The 16,352-nt window shown below is 38.9% G+C and overlaps 1 protein-coding gene across 5 annotated transcripts in view; it reads left to right on the plus strand.

Annotated features, from left to right (window-relative positions):
• The window catches only part of EYA3 (EYA transcriptional coactivator and phosphatase 3), a 131,758-nt gene that overhangs the window by 95,248 nt on the left and 20,158 nt on the right, over positions 1-16,352 (plus strand). For all 5 annotated transcript variants that reach the window (XM_046000668.1, XM_045999862.1, XM_045999061.1 and 2 more), the window contains 6 exons: positions 664-749; positions 4,010-4,193; positions 6,170-6,309; positions 10,222-10,305; positions 11,782-11,871; positions 14,131-14,189. In XM_046000668.1, coding sequence (XP_045856624.1) covers positions 664-749; positions 4,010-4,193; positions 6,170-6,309; positions 10,222-10,305; positions 11,782-11,871; positions 14,131-14,189 — 643 coding nt within the window. The remainder of the gene's footprint in view (positions 1-663; positions 750-4,009; positions 4,194-6,169; positions 6,310-10,221; positions 10,306-11,781; positions 11,872-14,130; positions 14,190-16,352) is intronic.

The following is a 16,352-nucleotide window of genomic DNA, read 5'->3' on the forward strand; positions in this document are numbered from 1 at the left end:
CAGAGTATATTGTTACCTGGCCAGAATAATATTTAATATTTTCCAGGTTTTTCCAGGCTCATTGGTAAAATCATTAAATGCCAGATCATGTTTATTGATCCACATTAATAATTCATGACATGAGTAGAGCCCCAAAAGCAACTCCAGGCAGGTTTGGGGGATCAGCTCTATTCCTCAAAGTTAATTATGTTGCATTAGGAGAGTTATGTTGCATTAGGAGAGGCATCATTTGGGGCCAGTGACAACAAATGTCACAGTCTAGGATTTACATGCGGATTTACCAGAGCTCTCGTGGTTTCTGCTGGTTGTCAGTCGGTCACACTACAGGTGAGTCATCTTTCAAGAGCTCAGAAGATAGACTGGAGATTTGTTTAGCTACTGATTCCATTGACTTCATTAGTATGAGCCAGTGCATTGTACATGTGTCCTTCCTAGGACTTTAATAGGAAGAGTTGAAGACTCAAGTTGAAACAGAAAAATGTTTGAACTGTTTTATTTAGAGTAAGGTATGGCATGCAAAAGAGCAAAATCAGTATTTGTTTCCTTTGTGCAATGTTCTTTATCTCCTTGTAGATCTGTTTACGTAAGACACAATATGTTTTCCATTTCTCCTAGGCTTTTACATGATATCTTTAACATCTTTTCACACTCTCCATCCTATAGCTTCAAGCACAAATGCCAGCCTGATATCCACTTCATCTACAATTGCCAATATTCCAGCAGCAGCAGTTTCCAGCATCTCAAACCAGGTACTGTCTACTGCGTTCATCCTATTTGATATGGTTCATCAAGCTTGATCTTCTTCTCTTCACTCTCTGGTCAATTTGCTAATCTAAGAAACAACCAGAACTGGGACCTTGGATGGTTTCTCAGGCTGCCCTCCAGTTTCTTTCATTACTCTCCTGTCTGACTGCTATAGTCTGTCTGTTCCCTTACCTACTTGGTGTGTCTGCCTCCTACCTTGTCCCTACTTGAACGTAAGCTCTATGAGGATAAGGACTTACTTTACTTTTCTATTTTATTCACTTACATATTCCCAGAGTTCAAAAAAGGCCTGGTTCTTTCCACTTTTTTATTTAGGCACTCATTCCTTCTTTGTGGTCTGGTCTTGATCACTGTTCTATTAATCCTTTATGTTTAGATCACTGGTAATAGCTTCAGTGTTTTAGGGGTTTTGTTTTTGATGTTAGGTTTTTATTTGTTGTTTTCTCTGCAGCAATGAAACCTTTCTCCGTGAATCTCTCTTTTGGCTATAATTAACATTACTATTCTGGTTCATCTTTTATGTTTGACTGTTTTTGCATTTCTTCATTCTTAGAGTTCACAAATTACTGAGTTCCTACTATACACCTGGCACTCTTCCATGTTATTTATCTTTCTTTTTTTTTTTTTTAAGATTTTATTTATTTATTTGACAGACAGAGATCACAAGTAGGCAGAGAGGCAGGCAGAGAGAAAGGAGGAAGCAGACTCCCTGCAGAGCAGAAAGCCCGATGTGGGGCTTGATCCCAGGACTCTGGGATCGTGACCTGAGCCGAAGGCAGAGGCTTTAACCCCCTGAGCCACCCAGGTGCCCCGGTTTATCTTTCCCTTTCTTAAGTTTTCTTTTTGATCCTGTTTTCTCTCATGGACAGTGTAGGTAGTTTTCCACATGTTTATTACTTCATCCCCAGAAATGTTTAACCACATTCACAGTGTCCATTTACTACCTCCGAAATGAACATTCTAGTCCTAACTTCATGATTTCTACAGGCTTCCTGCTGATTGATGGCCATGTTTTTCTTTAATGTCTTGCTATTTCCCTAAGTTTATCATATCAAAAACCAGGCTTTCATTCCAACTTTTTTTGTCTCGTTGTCCTTCAAAAGTAAAAACCACTTTTCCCTATGATTTTTCAATTATCAGTGAGACCATTTTTAGATAAAGCTAGGCCTCAACCAAACCAGTTGTTTTCAGTTTTTTTTCCCTCATCCATTCCTAATGCAGCCATTTCTAGAATTCTTTCTTTTCCATTTTGGCTACTATTTCCTATGCTTTGGTTCTTCCCCTTTAATCCTGAATTACTTCAGTTAACTGTTCATCTCATCTCCAGTTTTCCTCTGTACCTAACCATTTCCTGAAACACTATCTGAGGGCACATGGTTGATTCAGTCAGTGGAGCATACGACTCTTGGTCTAAGGGTCATGAGTTCAAGCTCCATGTTAGGGTTAGAGATTACGAAAACAATTAAAAAAAAAAAAGATTTAAAAACCCTATCTGAATAATGTCCTCAGAAGTCCACTTTTATCCATCAATCATCTGTCCAGAGTCTTTCTGTATTTTTTTGTTGTTTTGATTTTGATAGTCCCTGTTACCTGCCCCCCCCACATACTATACACCATGGTCTTAAAGAATCCAAGTCACATTCATAGGCTTGCATGACTCATTAAAGCCTGCAAGATCCTTTGTTTCAACCAGACTCAATATCTCTGGTCCCTTAATAAAACCTTTTCAGGGCCTATTCATGCTCTTATTTCCTCTGTCTGTTTAGCTTAGAAAGCTCTGACTACCACAGTCTGCAGGATAGTTGTCTTCCTCTGTATTTCACTCATTTGGCATATAATTTCCTGCCAGTTTGTTGGAAATATTGTTGTCTTCTCCTGCTAGACTTTTAACTCCGTTGAGTTCAGCCAATACAGCTTACTCTTTTCTTTAATGTTCCAGCTCATACCCAGACACATACCCTGACTGAGTTGTATTTGGTTTATGATAGATTCTCAGTACTCTTTATAATTGGTCTGGTTGATTAGCTTCTTCCTACTTCTTACCAACGTCAGTATCGGTTGAAATTTTTTAAGGTATGTATTTGAGCTATACATCATACACATTTTTTGTACAGCTTTATTAAGGTATAATTGATATACAATAATCTGCATACATTTAAATTGTAGTTTGGTAAGTTTTGACATGTGTGTGCCCATGAAACCATTAAAAAGTTTCCTCCAATTTTCTTTTTTTTTTTTTTTAAAGATTTTATTTATTTATTTGACAGAGAGAGATCACAAGTAGACAGAGAGGCAGGCAGAGAGAGAGAGAGGGAAGCAGGCTCACTGCCGAGCAGAGAGCCCGATGCGGGACTCGATCCCAGGACCTCGAGATCATGACCTGAGCCGAAGGCAGCGGCTCAATCCACTGAGCCACCCAGGCAGGCTCCATGCCCAGCATGGAGCCCACAGTGGGGCTTGAGCTCATGATCCTGAGATCAAGACCTGAGCCAAGATCAAGAGTCAGAGATACTTAACGGGCTGAGCCATCCAGGTGCCCCAATACTCAGTTTTCAAACTAGGAAACCTTAATGTAGGATATATGCTTTTTTGTTTAAGCTCATCAGTACTTAGAAAGCACTAGCATCTAGTGAAGTTGCTTATAAACTTCTTAAAGAATAGAATCATCAGAAATTCTGTGCAGAAATTTACACAGAAATTCAATACCTAAAATGGAAAAAAAAAGAAAGAAAGAAAGCCGTTAGAGTAGAAAGGGGACATTGTGTGTAGAGTGCATGGGACCCTTCTCTCTCAGCCTCCTGCTCATGGCAAAGATAGTCCCTGAGGTCTCTCCTCTTGACTCTTAGGTTGCCACAGAAAACATTTTGAAAATCATCGGTTTAGGTGGAAGCCATAGATGGGTAAATGAGAAGTCAAATAAATGTTTTAGGAAACTAACAATGAATAAGAGGGACATGAAAGTGGGGTGCCTAGGTGGCTTGCTTCCTTTTGCTAAGGCCATGATCCCAGGGTCCTGGGATCGAGCCCCATATCGGGCCTCCTGCTTGGCGGAAAGCCTACTTCTCCTTCTCACACTCCCCCTGCTTGTGTTCACTCTCTTGCTCTCGCTGTGTCTCTCTCTGTCAAATAAAGAAATAAAATCTTTAGGAAAAAAAAAAAAGGACAGAAAGTCTCTTGTGTTGAAATCAGCATTTTGCTCTTTCTAAAAATCTTGTTTTCCTCCCTTATTCCCCTTGGTCTACAGGACTATCCCACCTATACTATCCTTGGTCAGAGTCAGTACCAGACCTGCTACCCCAGCTCCAGCTTTGGAGTCGCAAGCCAGACTAATAGTGATACCGAGAGTACGACATTAGCTGCAGCTACATACCAGACGGAGAAGCCTAGTGTCATGGTACCTGCGCCGACAGCACAGAGACTTTCCTCTGGTAAGCACTGTACCTCTCAAGCCTTTGGCTTAAGGGTACTTCATTCAACATTACGGAATAGTAAAGATCATTTTGTTCTGGTCTGAGTCACTGTTACTGTGCTATTGGCTTTCCTTCTCAGGTGAGGAATATTTAAATATTAGAACCAGACTATGTGATGAGTCATTGGCAGGCTGAATGTAATACCTGATATTGTGGACAGAAAAGCACCAAGAATGAGAAGACTGTGACAGCCACTCCGCCCTTCAGCTTTACTGTGTTTGTCATGGGGAACTTCAGAATCTTGGCACATTTTGTCAAAGCTGAAGGACTCTAGTTTTAGTCAGTACATATTGTGGACGCCTGCTGAGGCCTCAGAGCAGTAGTCCTTAACTTTTTCTGTGTCATGGATCTCCAAGATCACGAGGAAAGCTATGGTCCTTCCCCCCTCAAGGAAATATATAGTTAACCTACAAGTTTAAACCTGTACATTTAGGTTTAAAATGTGTCGGTGAATTATGAAGTCCAAGTTAAAAAAAATACTCTGGCTTTATACACATAAAGGCTTTATACACACAATCAGTAAGTAAACATACGTATATCATTTTTGTCTCTAAATTCAGGAAAATTTAGTGGTTGGCTGTCACGTCATATAATTGGACGAAGGATTGTTTATTGTTAGCACCAATGCATTTTTAAAAACAGTGCTCTATCTCAACTAAAGCAGTTTTTTGTACACCTTCACTTTATAGTCTTCTAAGGATGCTGCTTCAAAATTACATAACTTTGAAATAGTTACACTTGTTGATGCCTTAGTTTTGAATTCATAGCTCTAAATATCTGTATTCTTCATAACAATTTTAACTTCTTAATAATAGGGAATTTCAAACCTAGAAGTTGTCAGAATAGTATAATGAACATATTATGTAGCCATCATCCATGTTCAACAATTAACTCGTATTTCAACTGTACTTAATCCATTTCTCTCGCCGAATTCCAGGCATCGTATGTCTAAGATAAATATTTGCTAGTGTAACCACAATGCTATCCCCTCTGAAATAATTCAGCAGTAATTCCTTACACTATCATAAAATACTAAAAGGTATTATTTCTACTATTCTCATAAATGTGAAGAGTTTTATTTTCCTTTTTTATTAGAGTTTTTAATTTATTAAAAATTAACCTATTTTATTTAGAGTTTATTTAAATTAGGATCAAAGTAAGGTTCATACACTGGGATTGGTGGATATATACTTTCTCTTTTAACTTATAAATTCCCCTCTTTTTTTTATTCTCTGATGTACTGTATTTGTAAAGAGACTGGAGTGTTTATCTCATGCCATTTCCCAGTCTGAATTTTGCTGATTATCTCTGTATTGGGTAGATCAACGTGTCCTGCTGGCTTCTGTATTTTATTTTAAATTGGTAAATAGATCTAGAGTCATGGTTTTCAACTAAAGTGATTTTTGTGCTTTGCCCTCTCCCGCATTCGCCTAAGACATTTGGCAGTGTATGGAAACATTTTTGGTTGTCACGGTGGGTAGGGAGTGCTACTGGCATCTAGTGGATAAAGGCCAAGGGTGCTGCTTAGCCAGTCATCCTATAATACATAGGACATAGGCTCAACAAAAATTACCTGGCCCAAAATGTCAATCGTGCCAAGTCGAGAAACTCTGAGTAGAAACTTGGCCAGATACAGGTTCAGGATTTTTGGGGGGGGTGGAGGTGGGGGTTGTGAAACAACTTTATAGCTGTGTTCTTGCATTGAGAGGCAGGTATATAAATTCTATTATAACTCTCTCTCTGATATTAGGAGCTGTTGATGCTCGATGTTGGTGCCTGGGTCTGCATTCCTAAACTGATCAAGCAAAGTTTGATTTTCCAGCCTTTATCACTGTAGTATGGTTCTTATGGACAGAAAGCATGCTGACCTTCTTCCAGCTCTGGTTCTTATAGCCTGTGACTACTGGCAAGATATGTCTCACTTTTCTTTCCAGGAGACCCTTCTTCAAGCCCATCTTTGTCCCAAACTACACCAAATAAAGATGCGGATGACCAGTCCAGAAAAAACATGACTGGCAAGAACCGGGGCAAAAGGAAAGCTGATGCCAGCTCTTCCCAGGACAGTGAATTGGAAGTATGGGAAGAAACTCATTTGAGTTACCTACTTTTTTTTCTCATTCTTTAAGTTCATCGAACATACTTATCTGAAACTCATGGAAATACTGTAGTTCTGTGTTTAATGTCCCCCGACCCCCCACCCTGCCGCCACCTGTGATTCTTGGTCAAGAGAAACGAAACTGGCCTAGTGAAGAGAGAAATGTAAAAAACACATTTCTCCAAGCCCATAACTTGCCATATTACTTTCGGATGCTTTTCACCAAAGCATTGCAGAAGCTTTTTTGAATTTAGGTAGCCAGGTAACTTTTTATTTAGTTTGTTAGTTTGTTTAGTTTGCCAGAACAGTTTGCCCTCTGTGTTCCAGAGCAGAACAGAAAGAACAGTTCCCTCATATTCAGAAAGCACAGGGTGTCACAGATAATGTCATAGGGTTCTCCATTTAAAAATCTAAAAGTAAAATGAGAAGATGAGAGTGCTTTAGGCCAAGCTTCTGTGAAACTGCATAACTTACTGATGAGATGGGTACTCACTTATTTTGTGGTTAAGCACTATAAGCATTTATTAGGGACATTGCTTTTGGCTTCGTTATTAAAAAGATTAGAAAATCATACAAAATGCTAATAATGGTGGAGTTTTTATATGCTTTTGTTTTTGTATTTGATTTTTCTATAATATGAGCATTTAACAGGCAGGGAAATGCTGTATTTAAAAATGAGTTTATCGGGGCACCCACTGGGTGGCTCAGTGGGTTAAAGCCTCTGCCTTCAGCTCAGGTCATGATCTCAGGGCCCTGGGATCGAGCCCCGCATGGGACTCTGCTCTGCAGGGAGCCTACTTCCTCCTCTCTCTCTGCCTACTTGTGATCTCTGTCTGTCAAGTAAATAAATAAAATCTTAAAAAAAAAAAAGCCTCTGCCTTCGGCTCAGGTTGTGATCCCAGGGTCCTGGGATCGAGCCCCGCATTGGGCCCTCTGCTCGGCGGAGAGCCTGCTTCCTCCTCTCTCTCTCTCTGCCTGCCTCTCTGCCTACTTCTAATCTCTGCCTGTCAAATAAATAAATAAAAATCTTTTAAAAATAAATAAATAAATAAATAAATAAATAAATATAAAAATGAGTTCATCGATAGGTATTAAGACATGAGTAAATTAAGGCTGTGTTTGGGGACTCTCTTTCCTTTTGTTCCTGACCCCCCCCAAAAGAAATCTAAGTCCTTTTACATTTATTGGGAAAAACAGAACCAATTTTTTTAGTAGTGGTAAAATATACATAACATAAAATTTACCATTTCAACTATTTTTTAAATGTGCTGTTCAGTGACATTAAGTACGTTTACAGTGTTGTTTGTTGCCACTATTTCTAGAACTTTTTCATGATCCCAAACAAAAACTCTGCCTATTAAGCAATAACTCTCCATTCTCCCCTCCCACTAGCCCCTAGCAACCTCTATTCTACTTTCAGTTTCTAGGAATTTACCTAGTCTGAGTATCTCACATAAGTGGAATGATACAATATCTACCCTTTTGTGTGAGACTTCTTTCCCTTAGCATCTTTCCAAGGCTCATCTGTGTTATAGTATGTATAAGATCTTCATTTCCCTTTGTTGCTGAATAATACTCCGTTGTATGTATATACCACGTTCTGTTTACTCATTCATTTGTTGATGGACACTAATGGTTTTTTTCACCTTTGAGTTATTGTGAATAATGCTGCTATGAACATTGTTACCCAGATATTTCTTTGAGTTTCTCTCTTCAGTTATTTTGGGTATAAACTAAAGAGTAGAATTGCTAGATTATATGGTGATTCTGTGGTCAACAACAAAATGTTTTCCATAGTGGCTACATCATTTTACATTCCCACCAGCAATGCATGAGGGTTCTAATTTCTCCACATCCTCCCCAGCACTTATTATTCCCCACCCTCTTTTTTTAAAATAATAGCCATCCTAGGGGTGCCTGGGTGGCTCACTGGGTTAAAGCCTCTGCCTTCTGCTCGGGTCATGATCCCAGGATGCTGGGATCGAGGCTTGCGTCCAGGGAGCCTGCTTCCTCCTCTCTCTCTGACTGCTTCTCTGCCTAATTTTGATCTCTGTCTGTCAAATAAATAACTAAAATCTTAAAAAAAAAAAAATTAAGGCTCAGTCAGTTAAGTGTCTGTCTTCAGTGCAGGTCATGATCTCAGGGTCCTGGGATTGAGCCCCACATGGGGCTCTCTGCTCAGCAGGGAGCCTGCTTCCCCTTCTCTCGCTCTGCCTGCCTCTCTGCCTACTTGTGATCTCTGTCTGTCAAAAAATAAATAAAAATATTAAAAAAAAAATAGCCATCCTAATAGATGTGAAATGGTTTTGATTTCCATTTCCTTAATGGCCAATAATAGTGTTGAACATCTATTCATGTATTTTATTTATTGGCCATCTGTATATTTTCTTTGGAGAAATAGCTGGTCAAATCCTATGACTAGTTTTTAATTGGGTTGTTTGGTATTTTGTTGAGTTTTAGGAATTCTTTATATATGCTAGATATTAATCACTTATCACATATCTGATGTGTAAATATTTTCTCCCATTCTGTGGGTTCTTTTTACTCTCTTGATAGTATTCTTTGATGCACAAAAGCTTCACATTTTGTTGAAGTCCTGTTTTTCTTTTATTTGTTGTGCTTTAGTGTTAAAAATACAAGGTTATAAAGGCATTTACCTATGTCGTCTTCTAAGAATTTTATTGTAGCTCATAAATTTAGGTCTTTGATTCATATTGAATTACTTTTTTTCATATTGAGTTAATTTTTGTATATGGTATAAGGTAAGGGTCTAATCTCATTCTTTTGCACATGGATATCCAATTTTCCCAGCACCTTTTATTGGAAATATTTTCCTTTCCCCATTGAATGGTCTTAGCATCCTTGTCAAAAATTGACCGTATATGGGGGCACCTGGATGGCTCATTCAGTTAAGTGTCTGCCTTTGGCTTGGGTCATGATCCCAGGGTCCTAGGATTGAGCTAGTATTTTTGTGGAGAATTTTTTGCTTTGATGTTCATAAGAGATATTCGTCTGCAGTTTTCTTGTAGTGTCTCTATTATCTGACTTTAGTATCAGGGTAATGCTGGCTTCATAGAATGACTTAGGAAGTAGTCCTTCATCTTCAACGTTTTGGAAGAGTTAAAGAAGGATTGGTGGTATTTCTTTAAATGTTTGGTAGAATTTAACAGTGAAACCATCTGATCCCTGGCTTTTCTTTCTTGGTATCTTTTTGATTACTGAGTTCAACCTCTGTTAAAGGTCTATTTAGATTTTCATTTCTTCCTGAGTCCGTTTGGCATTTTGTATATTTCTAAAGTTGTCCATGTCCATCTAGGGTATTTGTTAGTATACAACTGTTCATAGTATTCTCTTATAATTCTTTTTATTTCTATAAAATTGATAATAACATCCCCACTTCCATTTCTGATTTTACTAATTTGAGGCTTCTTTTTTTCTTAACCTAGCTAAAAGTTGTCGATTTTGTAGATCTTTTCAAAGAACCAACTTTTGGTTTCATTGATTTTTTTTCTGTTATTTTTCTACTCTCTGATTTATTTATCTCCATTCTAACCTTTAGTCTTTCCTTCTGCTGGCTCGTTCCAGTTCCTTAAATTGGACAGTCATGTTATTGATTGAAATCTTACTTCTTTTGAAGGCATGCATTTTACAGCTATAAATTCTCCTCTTTGTACTGCTTTCACTGCAGCCTATAAATTTTGGTATGTTGTGTTTTAGTTTTCATTCATCTCAAGGTATTCCTATGTTTGATCTGTTAGTTGTTTAAAATTGTGCTGTTTAATTTTCACATATTTGTGATTTTTTTAGTTTTCTTTCTGTTATGTATTTCTTGTTCCATTCCATTGTATTAAGAAAAGATGCTTACTCACTATTTCTGTTTTCTTTCCTCAGCGGGTATTTCTGTGGGACTTGGATGAAACCATCATCATCTTTCACTCTCTTCTTACTGGATCCTATGCCCAGAAGTATGGAAAGGTAATTTGAGTCTTTCTTCCTTTGTTGTAGTATCCTCCTCCTGACTATATGGGCTTGTAACCAAAATCACTTTTTTCTGCTACCTCTATCTTACCCTGTTGGCCTTTCTTTCACTTTCCATGTAAAACTTCACCTGATGGCTGTACCAGGCAGGCTACATGGTCAGGCAGTATTAATAAAGCTGGAGACTAGACCTAGGACCAGTGCTATGTCAGCTTAAGTTGTTCAAGACTACTATTTTATAAAGACTAAATATGGGAATGAAGCTCAAAACAGAATGGAGTCTTAGGATTATATATTCCAAAGACATATCTGTTAACGTTAAGTCACTTTTAACAGCCCAAACTGAGCGTTTTATTTAGCTGAGTATATGCCGGATATGTAAATTTAAAATATATATAAAGTAAAAATATTTTTCTTACATAGATTACATACCTCCTTAAACTAAATATACCAAGCAGAATTTAATTTTATTAGTCATCAATATAAACAGGGTTTTGGGAGTGGGACGTTGTTTGTTTGTTGTAGATTGATTTATTTGAGAGAGAGAGTGAGAAAGAACACACATGCACAGGGTTGGGGAGGGAAGAAAGAAAGAGGCAAATCCAAGTAGACTTCACACCAAGAGTTGGGCATTTAACCAACTGCACCATCCAGGTACCCCAAACATCAGCTTTAATAGAGGAATAAGCTATGTATTTCTACATTAAATTATCTCCAGGCTTCTATTTTTTGGTTTCTATGAATAAATTTTATGAAAATATCTGCCTTCTTTGCTTTCTTACTATTCCCATTTACTTCTTATTATCATTCATGTTTCTGTTAGAAGTACTTTCCACAGGCTTTTAGTATCCAGGCTGGTAAGCTGACATTAGCTCATACACTGTATAAGCTGATTATAAAAGTATATAAAATAAGAGCACACTGAAGGCTAGATAGTTATTGAACAAACAAAATGTTTGTGAACACTTTGTGAAGTGAAGACCTGATGGTTCACTTTAAAGCTAAATGCATTGGTTTTCCTACAGATATTTTGACTTTTCAGCCTTCTTCACATATTTCCTGACTGTTGAGATTGTCAGATAACTGACTTCCAGTATTTATACTGTGTGTTTGTGTCTGTCTGTCTGTGTGTCTGTGTCTGTGTCTGTGGCGGGGAGACTGAAGGGAAATAATGGGTATTACAGTAGAAATATTTCAGCAATAGTTAGCATTTCTTACAAAACAGGGAATTTCTGCTCAAAATGGTTTTTTTTAAGTGGGTTTAGTTTTCTAAAAACTGACTTCAGAAATTAACTTTGCATAATCCCAGATTAGATTCCTCTCACTGTGAATGAAATTGCATGAGTAATAGGTAGAAGCACTTTTGTAGGCCTGTGTTGTTGTGGCCTTGACCCAGAATAACTCCGAAATACCTGAAGACTAGACCAGTGCTGTTGGTACCAAAAAACAAATTTTTCTCTTACTGTCTTCTAGGATCCAACAGTAGTGATTGGCTCAGGCTTAACAATGGAAGAGATGATTTTTGAGGTGGCTGATACACATCTATTTTTCAATGACTTAGAGGTAAGCATTTTAAAGTGTTCTGTGCTTCAGTGAAACATTTTGTTTGTTCAATAACTATCTAGCCTCTGCTTACGTATTGAGAGGAAATGTGGTGAGAAGGGGTGGTTGTGGAGAAGCCAGCTGGCCACTTAGGCTTTTATAGTCTTAGAAGAACAGTACCTTAGCTTGGTCATCAGTCTTGGTACTGGCCCTCAATTTTATTGGTTCAAAAATTTGATTTTTGTTAGCCTCTTTGGAAATGATCTAGCTCTAGAGGAAATGCCAGCCCTTCACACGAAATAGTGAAATATAAACCAACATTCCTATTTATTCATCTGCCTTAAATAACAAATAATAAGGTGGGTTTGACTCTGTACTCTTAATTATATCTTGACTATCTTTTGACTTTACTTTCTTAAAATATAATCTCTTGATTTGTCAGATCTATAAATGGCTATTCTAACTCATTATACTTTATATATGCTTATTATCCATGTATAGGTTAACCTTGATGTCCAGAATCATTTTATAGTTAGATGCAAGGAAAACCAGGGACACGGAGAATTTCTTGGTGAAGTTTTTTGGCTTTGACATTTGAGTTCACCTTTGAGGTGACCGTGGTGTAGTGGCAAGAGCACAAGACTGGGAAGTCAAAAGACCAGAGTGTGAGTTCCAGTTTAGGAAAGTTACCTCCCCATTCTGGGCCTCAGTTAAGCAGTTACCCTACACAAGAAACTAGTAACAGTTGTTCTGTCTGGGGAAGGGGATATGTTGCTGGGACACAGGTGGGAAGGAGCAGACTTTTCACTTCATGCCCTTCTGAGTTTCAGACTGTGTACTACTTACGTAACCTAGTTTTTTTAAAACGGTGAAAATTGTAAGTTAAAAAACAAAATAGTGGGGTGCACGGCTGGCTCAGTTTGAAGAGCATGCGACTCTTGACCTCAGGGTTGTGAGTCCAGTCCCACATGGGGTGTAAAGATTACTTAAAATAAATATAATTAATTAAAAATAAGATAACATTTTATAAACACAAAATAATCCTATTTATTTTTAAATATAGTCTAGTTTTACTCAATAAACAGTTCTCCAACAAATTGAATTACCAGGGCTCTAAACTCCAGTACCTTTGTCTAACCTCCACGATGCTTTAATCTTCCTCAACTTCACATGTTGATATGTTAGGACATCGTAGTTTTTACTCAGCAACATTTATTGAAAACCTACTTTGTGCCAATAATTATTGCCAAATTGTATTTGTAATGATTTTCTAGACATAGACCTCACTCAGGACTGAAAGTTCTGTGAAGAATTTGACCTGAATGTGTTCCTGCCCCCCAGGTCAGTGGTTCTCAACTTTAGGGGGCATAAGAATCACCTGGGGAGCTTGTTAAAAATGAAGATTCTAGGACTTCACACCCAGAAATTCTGATTGAAGTAGGTCTGGGGTGGACCCAAGAATATGCATTTTTAAAAAACTTCCCCAGGGGATTCTGATACAGGTGGACATCACAATATTGCCTTAGGTGGTATCAGAGGAGTGAATCTCTCAGCGTTAGGCAGTGGGTGGCATTTTATGTCCATAGTAGCACAGGCTTGGTGGAAAGAACCTTGGATTCAAATTGGAAGGCCCAGGCTCTTTCTAGTTCCTTTTTATCACTCAGTAGTTATATGAATGCGGGTAATTCGTTTCACCTCACTTTTGGAACATGAGGAGATTAACTTAGGTGACCACTTCTAATTCCCAAGTTTGGATTTACAGATTTCTGTTATAGTCATCCTCCGTTTTGATACCATACTCTACCAGCATCTGTTTCATCTGCAAAAACGTATTGGATACATGCTACCTTAAGAGCGAGCACATGCTACACAAGGACTAGACTGGAGGGGTACAGAGAAGCTATAGGATACAGATTGTGCCACAGGAAGGCCACAGTGTATAACAGAACTTCACAGTCTGGCATAGGACATTGACATCCCTGACAGTGGAAAGAGCTTGTGTTTATACCCATGAGCTATTGTGTTATACCCATGACTACTGAGAGAAGAGCATACTTGAGAGTTGGGCTGGGTAAGGAAGATTTCATGAAGACCGTGGGACATGACTTAGGCCTTAAAAGAGGTTGGACAGCAGGGGGGTGAGAGTGGTCCTCCACACACAAGAGAGTGTATAAGGTATTTCATCATCTGCCATTGTTTGTGGTCTTTATAATATGTCATGGTGGTGGTGGCGCTTCCACTCCCCGGACTGAAATAGTTTTTGGTTTTGTCTTTCAACAGGAGTGTGACCAGGTGCACGTGGAAGATGTGGCTTCTGATGACAATGGCCAGGACTTGAGGTGATAGAAGCAGTGATGTCTTAAACATCAGTATACCTGCTAGGCACGAGACACTGTCTAGGTTCAGAGGAAAACAAAGACGAGTAAGAGGTGGCCCTAAAAGATCTCACAGTCTTAGTGGAGACCGAGAGGTAACGATGGGCCATGTGCAGGGGTGCCTGTAGAGAATGTGACGGAGCTCAGAAAAGAAAGTAATTCTGGTGGCTGTGGTTGCCAGCATTGGAGGGGTCTTCTCAGTCCAGTAGAATTTGAGCATGGCCTTGAAGAATGGGTAGCAATGATGGAATGAAGAAAAAAGGCTTCAAAGTAAAGGATACACTAGTTTCTCTTTGCCCAGATTTTCAGTCAGGAGGAGTGTGCTTCCAGACTGGTTAGTTTTAGATACAAATAAGCATGGGGCATTTTACCAGGGAAACTAACTGTGGGGTCTGTTGGTATCAGAAATAACCATATCAGAGACAACCTTAAACATTGTGTCAGTGAACACTATACCAAGGGGATCTTGATGGCAAAGTGCTTGTTTTGTGTCCTCATTTCTCTCTTGACTACTGTCTTTTTACCCAGTAGTCTTACTGAATAATCCAAAAATGTATCAAGTTTCTATTTAAAGACGTACAGAAAAAAAGACTGTCACACTTTTTCATGTTAATTTGTTTTCATGTTTGTCCCTTTCATAGGTTCTTCCCTGTGTCTACCCTAAAATTGTTTCCTCCATGAATTCTCAAACATAGAGCAGAACTGGAAGGATCTAATCCTGTAGGGCTGCGAAAGATTACGAGGTCCCACGTGAGGAGCAGCATCCAGTCATGCACGTGGCTCACATGGCCACGGAATGCACTGTACTAATGAGATCTTACTGGACCTTTTAGGAAAGTCCCTGGTCTGAAGCAGTTTATGATCCACTCTGAAGCCCAGAGTTTTTTTCCTCTTATACATGAGGCTAACCAGTAATTACCTAAATGTCTTGACAGCTTTATTTTCTTAAAAGTAGAAACTCATACTTAGTGAACTCAGTTTTGACTTTTTTTTTTTTTTTTAAGATTTTATTTATTTATTTGACAGACAGAGATCACAAGCAGGCAGAGAGGCAGGCAGAGAGAGAGAGGAGGAAGCAGGCTGTCCGCAGAGCAGAGAGCCCGACGCGGGGCTCGATCCCAGAACCCTGGGATCATGACCTAAGCCGAAGGCAGAGGCTTTAACCCACTGAGCCACCCAGGCGCCCCTCAGTTTTGACTTTTGATTGAACCAAGTTGTCTCTAATTCTGTTGGTCATTTTTTTTAAATCTTTACTTAAGAAGTGTTCACCTCTCCCAGCTTGTTTAACTGTATTACTTATTTCTATGGCAGTGTAACAGATTACCCCAAAACTTAGTAGCTTAAAGAAATAAACATTTATCATCTCATAATTTCTATAGGACAGGAACTTGAAAGTGACTCAGCAAGATAGTTTTGAATCAGGGTCTCTGAGATTAAAAATCAAGATACTGACTGGAGCTTAAATCATCTGAAGGCTTGATGGGAGCTGGAGGACCTGCTTGCAGCCTCTCACACGTGGCTGATAACGGGACACCTCAGTTCCTCACTGTGCATGCCTCTCCGGGGGGGCAGCTCAAGTGCTCTCATGACAGCTGACTTCTTTCTGAGCAAGTGCTCCAAGAGAGCAAGAGAAGCCTGTCTCTGCGGTCTGACACCATCACTTCTACCACATCCTGTTTACCTTGAAATGCAGTCCATACCCATAGGAATTAGAAGAGAGGAGTTATTAAAGAATTTGTGGACATTTTAAAGCCACCACTTTGACCCATGAAATTAATAAACCAGCTAACGTATGTCTGAAGAACATCTCCATTACACCTCGCAATTATTAATATTTGGGGTTATTTCCATTATTTCTTCACACGTTTCTCCACATTACATAGTTGCCGTGTGTGCGTGTGTGTGTGTGTGTGTGTGCACGTGCCCCTGTGTCTCTGTCTGTGTACATAAAAATGTTATATTCTGGGTTTGGGGTTTTTTGTTTTTTGGGTTTTTTTTTTTAAAGATATTCTATCACTGGGGCTCCTGGGTGGCTCAATGGGTTAAGCCTCTGCCTTCAGCTCAGGTCATGATCTCAGGGTCCTCAGATCAAGCCCTGCATTGGGCTCTCTGCTCAGCAAGGAGTCT

This window comes from Meles meles, chromosome 1, assembly GCF_922984935.1.
Source record: "Meles meles chromosome 1, mMelMel3.1 paternal haplotype, whole genome shotgun sequence".
NCBI classification, from domain to species: domain Eukaryota; kingdom Metazoa; phylum Chordata; class Mammalia; order Carnivora; family Mustelidae; genus Meles; species Meles meles.